Source organism: Orycteropus afer, unplaced genomic scaffold (genome assembly GCF_000298275.1).
Source record: "Orycteropus afer afer isolate SDZICR_OR568_19922 unplaced genomic scaffold, OryAfe1.0 scaffold00561, whole genome shotgun sequence".
In the NCBI taxonomy this organism is placed as follows: Eukaryota; Metazoa; Chordata; class Mammalia; order Tubulidentata; family Orycteropodidae; genus Orycteropus; species Orycteropus afer.
This window is the reverse complement of record NW_006922148.1, coordinates 943862-958189: the sequence shown is the minus strand read 5'-3', so window position 1 is coordinate 958189 and position 14328 is coordinate 943862. Positions and strand designations below refer to the sequence as shown.

The 14328-nt window shown below is 38.9% G+C and overlaps 1 protein-coding gene across 1 annotated transcript in view; it reads left to right on the top strand.

Annotated features, from left to right (window-relative positions):
- CENPJ (centromere protein J) overlaps nt 1–14328 on the top strand; it is a 117644-nt gene that overhangs the window by 68305 nt on the left and 35011 nt on the right. Inside the window, exons 9-10 of the mRNA XM_042782989.1 lie at nt 9758–10000; nt 12524–12608. Coding sequence (XP_042638923.1) covers nt 9758–10000; nt 12524–12608 — 328 coding nt within the window. The remainder of the gene's footprint in view (nt 1–9757; nt 10001–12523; nt 12609–14328) is intronic.

Genomic DNA, 14328 nt, shown 5'->3' with positions numbered 1-14328 from the left:
AACAAAACAAAAATAAAAAAATAAAAAAAAAACAAAACACAGTAGGGAAGGAGAATAATAAATGTATAAAAAAATAGGAAGAATGCAAAAAGAAAACAAGAAATGGGGTTAGTCACGAGGAAAAAAAGTGGGGGTTGGGCAGAATTTCAACTAGGCACAGGGGAAAGGAAAAATGCTGAAAACTAGGACCTGGTAACAGAAGATTAAGAATAATAATAAAAAGGACAATAAGTATTAATAGTATTATTTGTTTTAAAATGGACAAATAAAAGCAAAGTAATCACTGGGAAAAAGAAAGCAAAAAAGAAAAAAAAAAAAAAATCAGTGGATGACTGGGTAGGGCTCCCAGGCTCCGTCTGAGCACGCCGACTGTGATGGAGTTCCTATGGGCCCAGAAGGTAGGTGGGAGTGGGGCTGGCCACACCTCTGTTCACCAAGCAGGTATAGGGTGTAGTAACAAGAAGAATGTTGTACCTTTTCAGTCTTGCAGGCCCCGAGTGTCCTTGGAGTTGCTGGAAAGCAGAGCGTGTTCTTAAGCCTCAGAAATCTGCCAGAGCGCTGCCTCTTTAAATATCCAAAATAGTCAAGCTGCTTTTTAAACCTTCAAAATGGCGGTGCCCTCTGGCCCAGCAAAAGTCCACAGCTCAGCCCACCCTTCTCTTCACCTTCTCTGCTTGTTCCCCAGCCACGGTGCACAGTCCGTGCAGTCCCTGGCTAGCCGGGTGATTTTTAGGTTAATTCTTAGGTCCTACCACCAGTCGGGGATCTCCGAGCTGCCTGTACTGTCAGGGTCACTCCATTCGCTGTCAGACCGCAGCTCCGTATGTCTCCTTTTTTTGGTATTTTCATGCAAATTCTTCTGCTAATTGGGGTTTAGTCCAATTCTGTATCCTTCCCTTCAAGGCTCAGGGGTCCATGATTATCTTCTGTGTCTGTGTTAATTGGCTTCCCTTTTCTTTGTTGAAGAGGGTCTGTGCAATCCTTCTGCCTAGTCTGCCATCTTGCCGGAACCTCCTGCACTTTCTATTCTTCTGTTCGTAGAATAATATTACCTTTTATAATTATTCTTCTTTTTAATTTAACACATGTTAATTGAGTATCTACTATGTGCCAAAGTTCCTGGGTGGCGGAAACAGTTTGCCGTTGCCCATTAACCTAAAGGTTGGTGGGTCAAACTCACCCTGTGATGCTGTGGAAGAAAAGCCTGGTGAACTGATTTTGTAAAAATACAGCCAAGAAAACCCTATGGAGCTGTTCTATTCTGTAACGTATGGGATTGCAAGTTGTATTTGACTTGATATCAGTGGTTTGGTTTTTTCCCTATGTGCCAGGCACACCCTATGAACTGGGAATACAGAAGTGAACAAAACAAATCCTTTCCCTCATGTAGTTTACATATTCAAGTATATCTGTAAGACAAGTATAATTTCTGAGTTAAAAGGTATATACATTGACAAACATTGCCAGGTTAACTCTGCATAACTATCATGCTGTTGCTGGGTGCCATTGAATCAGTTTCAACTCACAATGACCTCAGATGCCACAGTGGAACTGCCCCACATGCTATAATTTTTACCACCACTTATCTGTCAGTTTGCCATATTGTGGTGGCTTACATATTGCTGTGATGCTGGAAGCTATGCCACCAGGATTTCAAATACCAGAAGGGTCATCCATGATAGACAGGTTTCAGCAGAGCTTCCAGACTAAGATAGACTAGGAAGAAGGAAGAGGCAGCACACTTCTGAAAAATTGGCTACTGAAAACCTTATGAATAACAGGGAAACATTGATGCACATGTTAATTGTTAGTAGAAGATAAGCCCCTCAGGTTAAGACAGAGCATACTGGCCCTACAAGATAACCAGAACAGCTAAGTGAGCAAATCCTCCTTCCATTACTATATTTACTCTGACCTCCCCAGACTAGCCATAACCAGCCTGATTTGGTTTGGCAGCCATTTTATTATTCTGGGTAACTTTTAGGTCTTTAAGTGCCTCATGAATATTCATCTCTCTGTGATGGATAGAGTTAAGCCTCCATTTTTTATACATGTGATGTATGGAAAAGTATGTAACATGAACCGTGCCTGCGTAGAATGTAGAATTATGTTTATCCATGATTTTGAGTAACTTCCTACTTTGGAAACAGTATATAAGGGAAGCTTGAAGGAGCCTTCCTTGGAGCAGTCTTGGAGGCACTCACAAAAAACAAATTCACTGCTATCGAGTTGGATCCAACTCATAGCGACCCCTCCTTGGGTTTCTGAGGAGGTTTCACTACAGAAATAGATTGCCTAATCTTCCAAGGGGGAGCTCTGGTAGCATAGTGCCTAAGGCACTTGACTGCTAACCAGAAGGTTGGCGGTTCAAGCCCACCAGCCACTCCTTAGAAGAAGGTTGGGCAACCTACTTCCGTAGTGATACCACTTTGGAAACCCAAGGAGGGGTTGCTATGAGTCGGGTCTGACTCGATGGCACATAACAACAACAACAATCTTCCAAGGAGTGGCTGATGAATTTGAACTGCCTGCTTTCTGGTTAGCAGTCAAATGCCTTAGGCACTATGCCACCAGAGCTCTACCCTAGCTATTCCTTTCTGTGGCCAAAAAAATAAAAGTGCCTTTCTGTTTTCCCACCATAGCCTCTTGTTTATTGGCTACAGTGAGTCGTGCTGAGCAGTGCCTGGATTTTTAACCGGCAGCAAGGTTGGAAGGCACTCAAAATACAGCTCGGGAAGAATTGCCTCCTCACAGTAGAATTGATCTTCATGATGTGAGTGGAATAAATCTTTCTGAACCTTCATTTGCTGATGTGGCATGATTCAAAATGAGAAGAAACAGCTGAAAACTTTCATTAATAATCAGAATGTGGAATATATGAAGTATGTATCTAGGAAAATTAGAAGTTGTCAAAAAATGAAATGGAATGCATAAAGATCAATATTCCAGATATGAGACAAAAAAAAACAAACAAACCCCGAACTCACTGCTATTGAGTTGATTCTGACTCATAGAGACCCTCATTGGATTTCCAAGGCTGTAAATCTTTATGGAAGTAGATCACCCCATCTTCCTTCTGTGGAGCAGCTGGTGGGTTTGAACTGCTAACCTTCTGGCTAGCAGCCAAAATGCCTTATCCACTGCACCACCAGAACCACCAGACCCCCGAGGCATTAGTGAGCTGAAATGAACTGTATTGACCATTTTGAATGGGACAGTTGTATGATCTACTATGCTGGGAATGACAAATGAGGAGGAATAACTTGCATTTTTGTCAAAAGGAACATTTCAAGATCTATCCTGAGGTACCATGCTGTCAGTGATAGGGCAATATCCATACACCTACAAGGGAGACTGCTAACCAGAAGGCTGGCGGTTCAAACCCACCAACCATTCCTTGGAAGGAAGGTTGGGCAATCTACTTCCATAGTGTTACCTCCTTGGAACCCAAGGAGGGGTGGCTATGAGTTGGGTCTGACTTGATGGCACATAACAACAAAAACAACACAAGGAAGACCAGTTAATACTACTGTTATTCAAATTTACACACCAACCATTAAAGGCAAAAATGAAGAAACTGAAGGTTTTTACCTGCTTCAGCAGTCTGAAATTGACCAAATATGCAATCAATATCTGTTGTTAATTACTGGTGTTTGGCATGCCAAAGTTGGAAGCAAAGAAGAAGCATAAGTAGTTGGAACATTCGGCCTTGGTGACAGAAATGATGTTGAAGATCACATGACAGAATTTTGCAAGAAAAACAACTTAATCATTGCAGATACCTTTTTTCAACAACATAAATGGTAACTGTACACACGGACTTTGCCAGGTGGAATACAGAGGAATCAAATTGATCTGTGGAAAGAGATGATGGAGAAACTCAATATCATCACTCAGAACAAGGCCAGGGATTGACTGTGGGACCAGACCATCTAAAATAAATAAATTAAAATAAGTCCCTGAGGGCCAGAATAAGGCCTTGAGTATTAAAAAAAAAAACCAAAAAAACAAAAACCAAATTCACTGCCATCAAGTTGATTCCAACTCATAGCGACCCCCATTGGGTTTCCAAGGCTGTATCTTTATGGAAGCAAATTGCCTCATCTTCCTCCTATGGAGCAGATGGTGGGTTTGAACTGGCAGTGTTCTGGTTAGCAGGCCAATGCTTTACCCACTATACCACCAGAGCTCCTTAACTTAGAGAACATCTCAGGAATAGATTTGATGCATTGAACACCAGTAATTGAAGACAAGATGAGCTGTAGGAAGACATTAAGCACATCATACATGAAGAAAGGAAAAGCTCATTAAAGACAAGAAGGAAAGAATAGACCAAAATGAATGTCAGAAGACATTCTGAAACTTGCTCTTAAACAGAGTAGCCAAAGTGAATGGGAGAAACGTTGAAATAAAAGGGCTGAACAGAACATTTCAAAGGGTAGCTTGAGAAGACAAAGTTAAGTATTATAATGAAACGTGAAAGACCTGGAGTCAGAAAAGCAAAATGGAAGAACATGCTTGGCATTTCTCAAACCGAAAGAACTGAAAAAATTCAAGCTTTAGGTTGCAATATTGAAGACTTCTAAGGGTAAAATATGGAATGATGTAGGAAACATCCAAAGAAGATGGGAGGAATACACAGAGTCACTGTATGAAAAAGAATTGGTTAGCACTCGCCCGTTTCAGGAAGTACTATTCAAGCAAGAATTAATTGTGTTGAAGGAAGAAGTCCATGCTTCGCTGAAGGCATTGGTGATAAACAGGCATCCTGGAATTGATGGAATATCCATTGAGATGTTTCAACAAATGGATGCAGTGCTGGAGGTGTTTGCTCATTTATGCCAAGAAATTTGGAAGACAGTTAGTTACCTGGCCAACTGACTGGAAGAGATGCATATTTGTGCCCACTCCCAAGAAATGTTCAACAACAGAATGCAGAAATTATCAAACAGTATTATCAATATCACATGCAAGTAAAATTTTGCTAAAGATAATTCAAAAACTGTTGCAGTATACAACAAACACAACACAGTGCTGTTGAGTCGGATCCAACTCATAGTGACTCCTCCTTGGGTTTCCAAGGCAGTATGACTATGGAAGTAGATTGCCTAACCTTCCTTCCAAGGAGTGGCTCGTGGGTTTGAACCACCAACCTTCTGGTTAGCAGTCAAATGCCTTAGGCACTATGCCATCAGAGCTCCTGTTGCAGCAGTATATTGACAGAGAACTGCCAGACATTCAAGAAAGATTTAGAAGAGCATGTGGATGGAATGAGGATTATCATTCCTGATGTCAGGTGGATCTTGGCTGAAAGCAGAGAATACCAGAAAGAAATTTACTGGTGTTTTATTGACTATGCAAAGGTATTCAACTGTGTGCATTAGAACATTGGAAAGAATGGATTCCAGAACACTTAATGTGCTGCTCATGAATAACTTGTCCATAGATGAAGAGGCAATCTTTCAAACAGAACAAGGTGGGAAGTAGGAGGGACAACTGCATGTTTTAAAACCAGAAAGGTGTGTGTCAGGGTTCTATCCTTTTACCATACTTAAGCAATCTATATGCTTAGCAAATAATATGAGAAGCTAGATTATTTGAAGAAGAACTCAGCATCAGGATTGGAGGAAGACTCATTAACAACCTGCCATATGCAGATGACACAACCTTAATTGCTGAAAGCAAAGAAAACTTGAAGTACTTACTGATGAAAAAGACTACAGCCTGCAGTATGGCTTGCATCTGAACATAAAAGTCCTCACAACCGGACCAATATGCAATATCATGATAAATGGATGAAAGATTGAAATTGTCAAGGATTTTATTTTACTTGGATGCACAATCAATGCCCATGGAAGCAACAGTCAAGAAATCAAATGATGAATTGTATTCGGGAGCTCTGGTGGCACAGTGCCTAAGGCATTTGACTGCTAACCAGAGAACCACCAGCCACTCCTTGGAAGGAAGGTTAGGCAGTGTATTTCCATAGTGATACCTCCTTGGAAACCCAAGGAGGGGTTGCTATGAGTTGGATCTGACTTGATGACAGTGTTTTGTTTTGTTTTTTTAATTCGGCCACTCACCTGCAAAAATCCTCTTTAAAGTGTTAAAGAGCAAACATGTCACTTGAAAACTATGTTACTTTCAGTAGTCTCATATGCATGTGAAAGCTGGATGATGAATAAGGAAGACTGAAGAAGAGTTAAGAGTTGATGTATTTGAGCTTCGCTGTTGGCAAAAAATACTGGATGTACCATGGTCTGCTAGAAGAATGAAAAACTCTGTCTTGGATCTGTTCATCATATGCCTCCCATTTATGCTTGGAGGAAGTGCAATAGGAATCCTCTTTAGAAGCAAGAATGGCCAGACTATATCTCACCTCCTTTGGTCATATTATTAGAAGGGACCAATCCCTGGAGAAGGATATCATGCTTGGTGGAAAATAGAGGTCAGTGACAAAGAGGAAGATCCTCAATGGGATGGACTGACACAGTGGCTGCGGTGATGGGCTCAAGCGTGGCAATGAGTGTGAGAATGGTGCAGGATTGGTTAGTATTTTGTTCTATTGTTCGTTGGGTTGCTATGATTTGGGACTGACTCACTGGCATCTAACAACAGCAGGAACAATCTTTCCAAGAAGAGATTGCCAAGTCTTTCTACTGCAGAGCCAGTGGGTCAGTTTGAACCACAATTTTTAAACAGTGCACTGTTATCAGACTTTTTGTTCTTTGCCTGTCTGATAGGTAAAAAAGGTTGAAAATGGATTTTAAACTTCATTGAATTTCTCTTAAACAATCTGAATTATAGTGACAAATTTAGCATAACTTTTTTGTGAGCACTTCAGATACTTTAAATAGTAGTTAAAACATAACCACTTCAGCTATCACACAGCTTTTGACTCAATTTAAAACTATAGTCTGTTTTTAAATACCCACACAATGAGTATATCATTTCTTTTTTGTTGTTGTTGTTTATAAATCTCTTAGGATTAGAGCAATAGTATATACTTCAATACCTTGCTACATTATCAAAATCTTACCAGATATAAGAAAAAAAAAAAAAAAGTTCACACTCAAGATTTTAAGATTAAGATTGTTTTACCCTCTTTCTCTCTTCTAGTTCAGGGCCTCATAGCTTCTTCCAAGGTGATTCAAACTGGAGCACACTGAGCTTTTTTGTAGTTATACATTACTTTCCCAAGTGAATAACACAGTTAACTTTCTTGCAACCTAATGCTTTTTCTTGCAATAATGTATTTAAGTCTGTGCTGTTCAGCACAGTAGGCTACTAGCCTTATGTGGCTATTTTAATTAATTACAAATTCTGTTTCTTAAAACCACATGTCAAGTGCTAATAGCCACATGTGGCTTTTGGATACCTTGACAGCACTGACCTAGAGGTTTCATCTTCGGAAAGTAAGAATTGGGTTGGTGAGTTAGCTTTCCTCTTTAGGATAGTAAACTATTTTATCATTTGGGAACTCATTCTTGAACACTCTTTCTACTTTGTTATTTTGTATGACTTCTGGTATTAAGTATTGGACCCCTGTTCAGATCTGGTTGGTGGGTGTTACCATGGGTATTTATTAGTCCTTTCCCTTTTGGTACAGTTTCTTCCTTTCTCTGTACTGTTTGAGTTATTCATAGTACCCTTTGTTTCTCCTTTTTATTCTTTCTACTATACAAATATTTTCTTAATAAACAGATATATACTTAATTGAATATCCATATTTATTGATGCTTTTCTGATAATCACTTTTGACTTCTGTTTATACAGTTGCAAAATGCTTATAGACACTTCCAGCAGTTTCTTCATTATCTCATTTAGGCCACTTAAAGCAACTTATTTTCTTAAAACTGTGTTCTTCTTTTGAATTACAGATATAATCTGTTTTCAGGGCAGCTAGGATTTTTTTTTTCTTTTCACTGTCTTGTCTTTTCTTTATTATGGTGAAAGCATACACAACAAGACATTCACCAATGTAACAACTTCCACATTTACAGCTCAAGGACATTGATGGCATTTTTCATGTTGTGCTACCATTGCTGCTATCATTTTCCAAAATATTCTATCACCATTAGCATAAACGCAATACCCCACAAACAAAAGCTTCCCCTTTTCTCCACCCTACTACCCCTGGTAACCACATATAATCTTTAGTTTATATATATATATATATATATGTTTTTTTTTTCAACCTATTTAGGAACTTTCCCTACCTCCTCTCCCATCCCTGCTAACCAACAGAGAAGGTTTCCTTCCATATATAAATCTTTTTTTTGGCTCTTAACAGTAGTGGACTAATACGATATTTTTCCTTCTGTGATTGACTTATTTCACTCAGTATAATGCCCTCTGAGTTCATCCACCACATCAATGTGGTGTTTTGCAGATTCTATGTCATTCTTCAGTGTTGCATAGTATTCCGCTGTATGTGAGTACCACAGCTTGCATATCCATTCCTCCGTAGATGGGCACTTAGGTTGTTTCCATCACTTTGCTGTTGTGAATAGTGCTGCAATGAGCATGGGTGTGCATATATCTGTTCATATCCTGGTTCTCTCTTCTTTAGGATATATAGCTAGTAATAAGATTGCTGGATCAAATGGTATTTCTAGTTCCAATTTTTTTTTTTTTTGGTGTGTCTGTGTGTGATTTGGGTGAAAGTTTACAGAGAAAATTGACTTTCCATCCAGAAGTTTACATACACTTTGTCTCATGACATTGACTACAATTTACCACCATGCAACAGCTCCCCTCCCCCTTCCTCCCCATAGTTACCTCTTCCTTATGTCCTTTGCTCCATACACTCCTGCCCCCTGAATTGTGTCCCTGTGCTTACACAGTCCTTCTATTCCCCCATGATTGTTCTCTCCAAGGAGTGTATCTATCTAGTGTAAATGTTCACCTCATATGCCAGTTTTTTGTTCACCTGGAAGCCACAGGTGTGGGTTCAATTCCAGATTTGAAAGGCAGCTAGGGGCCATAATCTCAGGGGTTCCACCAGGGTATATCAGACCAGCAAACCTTGTCCCTTTTCTTTTTCTAAATGATTTTGAATTTTGTCCCACATTGTTCTCCCACTCTATCCAGGATTTCCTACATAGATCCCCCTCCGAGTTGTTGATAGTCATAGCCGGGCACGATCTAGTTCTTCTGGTTTCATAGTCGTATAGGCTGAGGATCACATGGTGTACCAACCAGTTGCTTGGACTAATTGTTTCCTTGAATCTTTGGTTTTCTTCATTCTTCTTTGCTCTGGACTAGGAGAGACCCATCATATTTCTACCTTTTTAAGGAATTGCAGGGCAGCTAGTTTTGAATTTGGCCTCTTTTCTTTTTCCCTTTACCTCAATTCTTCTTTCACTTCGTCATGAATTCCTATTAATTGTTGTTCATCATATGTCTCTCATTTATGCTTTTCTTTCTTTTTCAGTTAATACCTTAGTCTAAACCTTAATTACCTTATTATAGTATTATAGTGAGCTTGTAAGTGGTGTCTGTCTTCTGGAGTTAATTTTGTTATAGGGTATGATCCCCTCCTTCCCTCTTCTGAAAAATTTAACATTATTGAAATGTCATTGATTGACTAAGCTTTATTTTTTATTGTCTGTGTTACTTCCTTCATTACATATTTAATTTTTATGATAGTATCTTTTTGGGCTGGATATTCTGTTTCATTGATATATCTTTATTCTTATATTGCATTGTTTTAACTTTAGTAACACCCCCTCTTCCCCCCAATTCTCCTTTGGAGGCTTTAAAACAGCAGATAGCAGATTTACAGGAAGATTTGAAAAGAAAAGAAGCAAAATGGTCAAGCACACATAGCCGTCTTAGAAGCCAGATAGAAATGTTAGTCAAAGAGAACACAGACCTCCGGGAAGAAATAAAAATGATGGAAAAGTTTCGGCTAGATTCCTGGAAGAGAGCAGAAGCTGTTGAAAACAGCGTAAGGGCAGATCAGTGTGTGACTACTATGAGAAAAGATGAATCTGTGGTAAGTTTGGAAGGGCCGTGGGTTTTGTGTCCAGGGTAGATATTAAACTGTTTGAGCACTACTACACAGGTAGTTCTAAAATCAGTTTTTATAATTATTATAAAGGGGGTTTACCACAATAGGCAAATAATCTCAGTTAAAATAAGTCAAGTGAAGTTTTTACAGAGTGTCACATGCATATGATCTTTTTTAGTCAAATAATTATTACTTCATTCATCTATATTAACAAGGACTATGTACTAGACATTGTTTTAGGCATTAGGGGTACAACATTGAGCAACATAGACAAAATTCCTTGCCCTCATTGAACTTATATTCTAGTGGCAGAGAATGATTACAAATAAGAAGCTAAGGAGAAGCAGCCAGGGAGGGGTAAGGGTGTTGCAATTTTAGATAGGATGGCCATAGAAGGTCTTACTGAGAAAGTGACATTTGAATAATGTGAAGAAGTCATGCTGTTCCCTGGGTAAAAAGTATAGCAGGCAGACTGGACACTATGTGTAAAGGCCTTGAGTCAGTAGTTTACCTGGTGGGTTTGAGGAATAGCAAGGAGGCTAATGTAGCTGGAGCAGAGTGAGTAGGCACAATTACTGATATTAGAAATTTGGAAGATAGAAGGTGCAGATCATGTTATTGTTATATGCCATTGAGTTGGACCCGACTCCTAGTGACCCTCCTTGGGTTTCCGAGAAGGTATCACTATGGAAGTAGATTGCCCACATTAGGCCTTAATAGATGATTGTGAGCACTTTGGCTTTTACTCTGAGTCAAATGGGGAGCCACTGGAGAGCTCTGAATAAAGAATGGCTTGATTTTTATTTCAGTAAGTTCATTCTATTTCTCCTGTAGACTTAAGAATAGATTTAAGGAGGGAGTATGAGTACAATCTATATGAGTTTGGGGACTGTTGGAATAACTGAGATCAGAGATGATGATAGCTTAGACCAGAGGTGAGGAGAAGTCAACAGTATTTGTGATAAATTGGATATGGAGTTTGATAGCAAGAAAAGATTTTAAGTTTAGTTTTTTTTGGCTTAATGGAGTTTCTGTTTAAAATGAGAGATCATGCTTTTCTATGGAGTGTGGATATTAGTTGACATTTGGAGAAGGTAAGTTTGAAATGCCTACTAGAAACAAAGTGGAGATGTAAACCTGGGAGTTATACCAAGTATCTGGAGAGGTACAGGTTGGAGATACAAATTTGGGGGTCATCAGAATGTGTGGCAAAGCATGGACCTGGGAGGGATCACCAAACCTGTGAGTATAGATACTGAACAGGTACAAGTCCTGAGCCAAATTATTAGGAGATGAAGAGGTAAGGAGGAACCAGCAAGAGAGTGGAGAATGAGCAGTCAGAGATGGATGAAGAAAATTAGGCCAAGCATTGGTGTCCTTAAAGCCAAGTACATAGAGTATATCCAGGAGGAGAGAGTAATCAACAGTGTCAGATGCTGCTGACAAGATAAGGACTGAAAATTGACTATCGGATTTACCAAGTAGAGGTAATTTTTGACCTTGATAAGATATATTTTTTGGGAGGTGTGGCAGATGAAACGCCTGAATAAGGAGAAATTCAGAGTGTTGCAGCTTTTTGGAGTAGTTTTGCAATACTGTGAATATAAGATAAGTGGAAGTAATGGCTAGAAGCAGAAATATTATTTTGGTTTTTTTTTTTTCAAGATGGGAAAATGAACAGATTTTTACATATTTGATGGGATTGATTCAATAGAGAGGAAAATATCAAAGCAGAGAAAGTAGGGAGAATTGTTGAAGCAGTGTCTTTGAGTGAGAGAGGATAGGATATAGTGAGTAAGTGCCAAGATTGGCCTTTAGCTAAGAGTATGGACAGTTTATCCCTAATCATAGATGTGAGAGAAGTCCTGGTGGTATTTTAGTTAAAGTAGGTGCAGGTATCCCCTGCTTTTTGAAAGTTTTCTTTATACCACTCAGCTTTGAAAGACCTACATTAGTACCTGTTTTTGGTAACCATAAGAAATCTGAAGAGGATGTTTGCTTTGATGAAAAAGTGAAACTAGAGTTCAGTGTTTGTTTTGCAGTGAGCCGTTAAAGAGGCAGTGCACAATGAGCAGTGATAGTGTCTAGTCGTTTCACCAAATTGCTTCCCCAGGAACTACACTGTATATTCATAATTTCACTTTTTATGGGCTATGTATTTATCATATCATTCCTACTTTTACTGTATATTAGTGTTATTTTAGGTTTTATGTGTTACTTGGAATGATTTGGTTATTTTTTGGATCTGGGAACACTCAAAACTTTTGTCCATATAAAGTAAGGGTAAAGGTTTTTTCACTTAATGCCATTTTATTCAATGGAAGGTTTCATAGGAACCTCTCTACTTTCAGATAGTAGTGGGGAACCTTTATTTAATAGTGATAATTGGAAGCAACATGAATGATAAAACTTACAACACTCTCATCATTAGCTGAGTTCTGTTAGTTTCACTCATTGTACTAATATGTAGACTAATACTTATATTCAAAATTCTCTCTTGTACTACAGAAGCCATCAATTTGCTTTCAAAAAAGCCCAGTGTCTTCAGGAAACCAGGTAGAAAAGCATAAGAAAAATTATTTGCCAACACAAGGTAGGCAGTTGTTCCTTACATTTTTAATGAACAGTGAAATATATCAGCAATATAAAGCATAGAAAATATTCCCAACTAAGGAAAAAAAAAAAACACTATAAATATTATTGAAGCCCTGGTGTATCTTACTCCTCCTGATTAATTTGTACCTTGATAGCATTTGTTTTTTATTCTTTTACTACATTATGTCCATTAATCAAAATAATATTGTTTCAGACTATATGTATCCTTCTATAATTTGCTTTTTTCTCAGTATTTGAAGACTTACCCATATTAATCCATGTAAAATCTGGTTTATTTTAATAGCTATATAGATTCCATTGTATATATGTTGCAGTTAAGTGTTCCTATTGATGGACATTCAAGTTTTTCCCAGTGTTTCATGATAATGAATGAGTCTTGCAGAGTACATTTTCAATCATGTCAGTTTCCCTGGAATACATATTTAGAGTAAGATGCTGGATCATATCAGACTTCAGTAACTTTGCTCTGGAGGTTTTACCTTTGTTCTGCAAAATGATTAATAATGCCGTTTGTATTTGTTAACACTTAATGTGGTCAGACTTTAAAATTTTGGTTAATCAGATGGATATGATAGGGTGACTCAGTATAGTTTTAATATTTCCCTTATTACTGGTAAGGTTGTATGAACATCTTTTTGTATATTTAGTGGCTGTTTCTGTTTCCTCTTTTGGGAATTGACTGTACTTACCCTTTGCCCATTTAAAATTTTGGTGTGTGTTGTTTCTTAAAGCTAATTATTTATTCTGCAGCCTAATCCTTTGTCGGCTTTAAGCACTGCCAGTATTTTCTCCTAATCTGGGTTTATCTTTTCAGTTTGTGTTTTTTATGTACATGTTTTTCCTTTTAATAATGAATTTATCAAACTTCTCCTTTATAGTCTTTGCTTTTCATGACTTTCAGAAATCCTTGTTAATTATATACCATTTTCTTCTGTAAAGTTTAATTTTCACTTCTGGGTCTTTAATCTGCTTGGACATTAAAAACAAAAGTGTTTTTGTGAAATAAATTTAGAGAAGTGGCTATAACATATTGCAAAAACAGCAAGGAGGCCACATGTTCTGACCTCTTCTAATCCCACAAGAGGAAGACAGGGTTACCAGCAGTAACCCAAGGCCTATTACTGCAAGGCCAGACATGCTGCCTCCCTCCAGCCCTTTCTCCAACGGTTCCTCCCAGAGCACCCACCACCTCTCTTCTGGGTTCGATAATTCGCTGCAGTGGCCACACAGAACTCACAGATTACAGGGTTTATTAGGGAAGCACCAAGCTACAATTTGAGTTCAGGAAAAATGCTCAGTCTCTCTCCCAACCCAGTGTCCCTCAGCCAACAGTCTCTCACAGTCTCTTTCCCAACAGTGCTGGTCCCTTGGTGTCTCACTCAGCGATACGTGTCTCTTGCGTCTCTTTCCTAGCAGCATGTGTCTCGTTCAAGAGCATGTGTCTCTTTCAGCAGCACATCTTCCTCCACCAGCAGGCAGAGAGAGCTCTGCCTCCAGGAGGCCTCCTTTAGAGCCCGGCAGGGTGGTCAAACTAGCCAATCATAGCATCAGAACTCTAAGCACCTGAGAGAGAGTGGGCACCTCCCAGAACATTGTTTTGTGCCACGCCCAACAGAAATACTCCAGGTGGACACCTTCAGCAATCAGGAGCTCCTCAGTTGCTCATAGAAAATCTCACCTTGGAGTTTACAAAGACT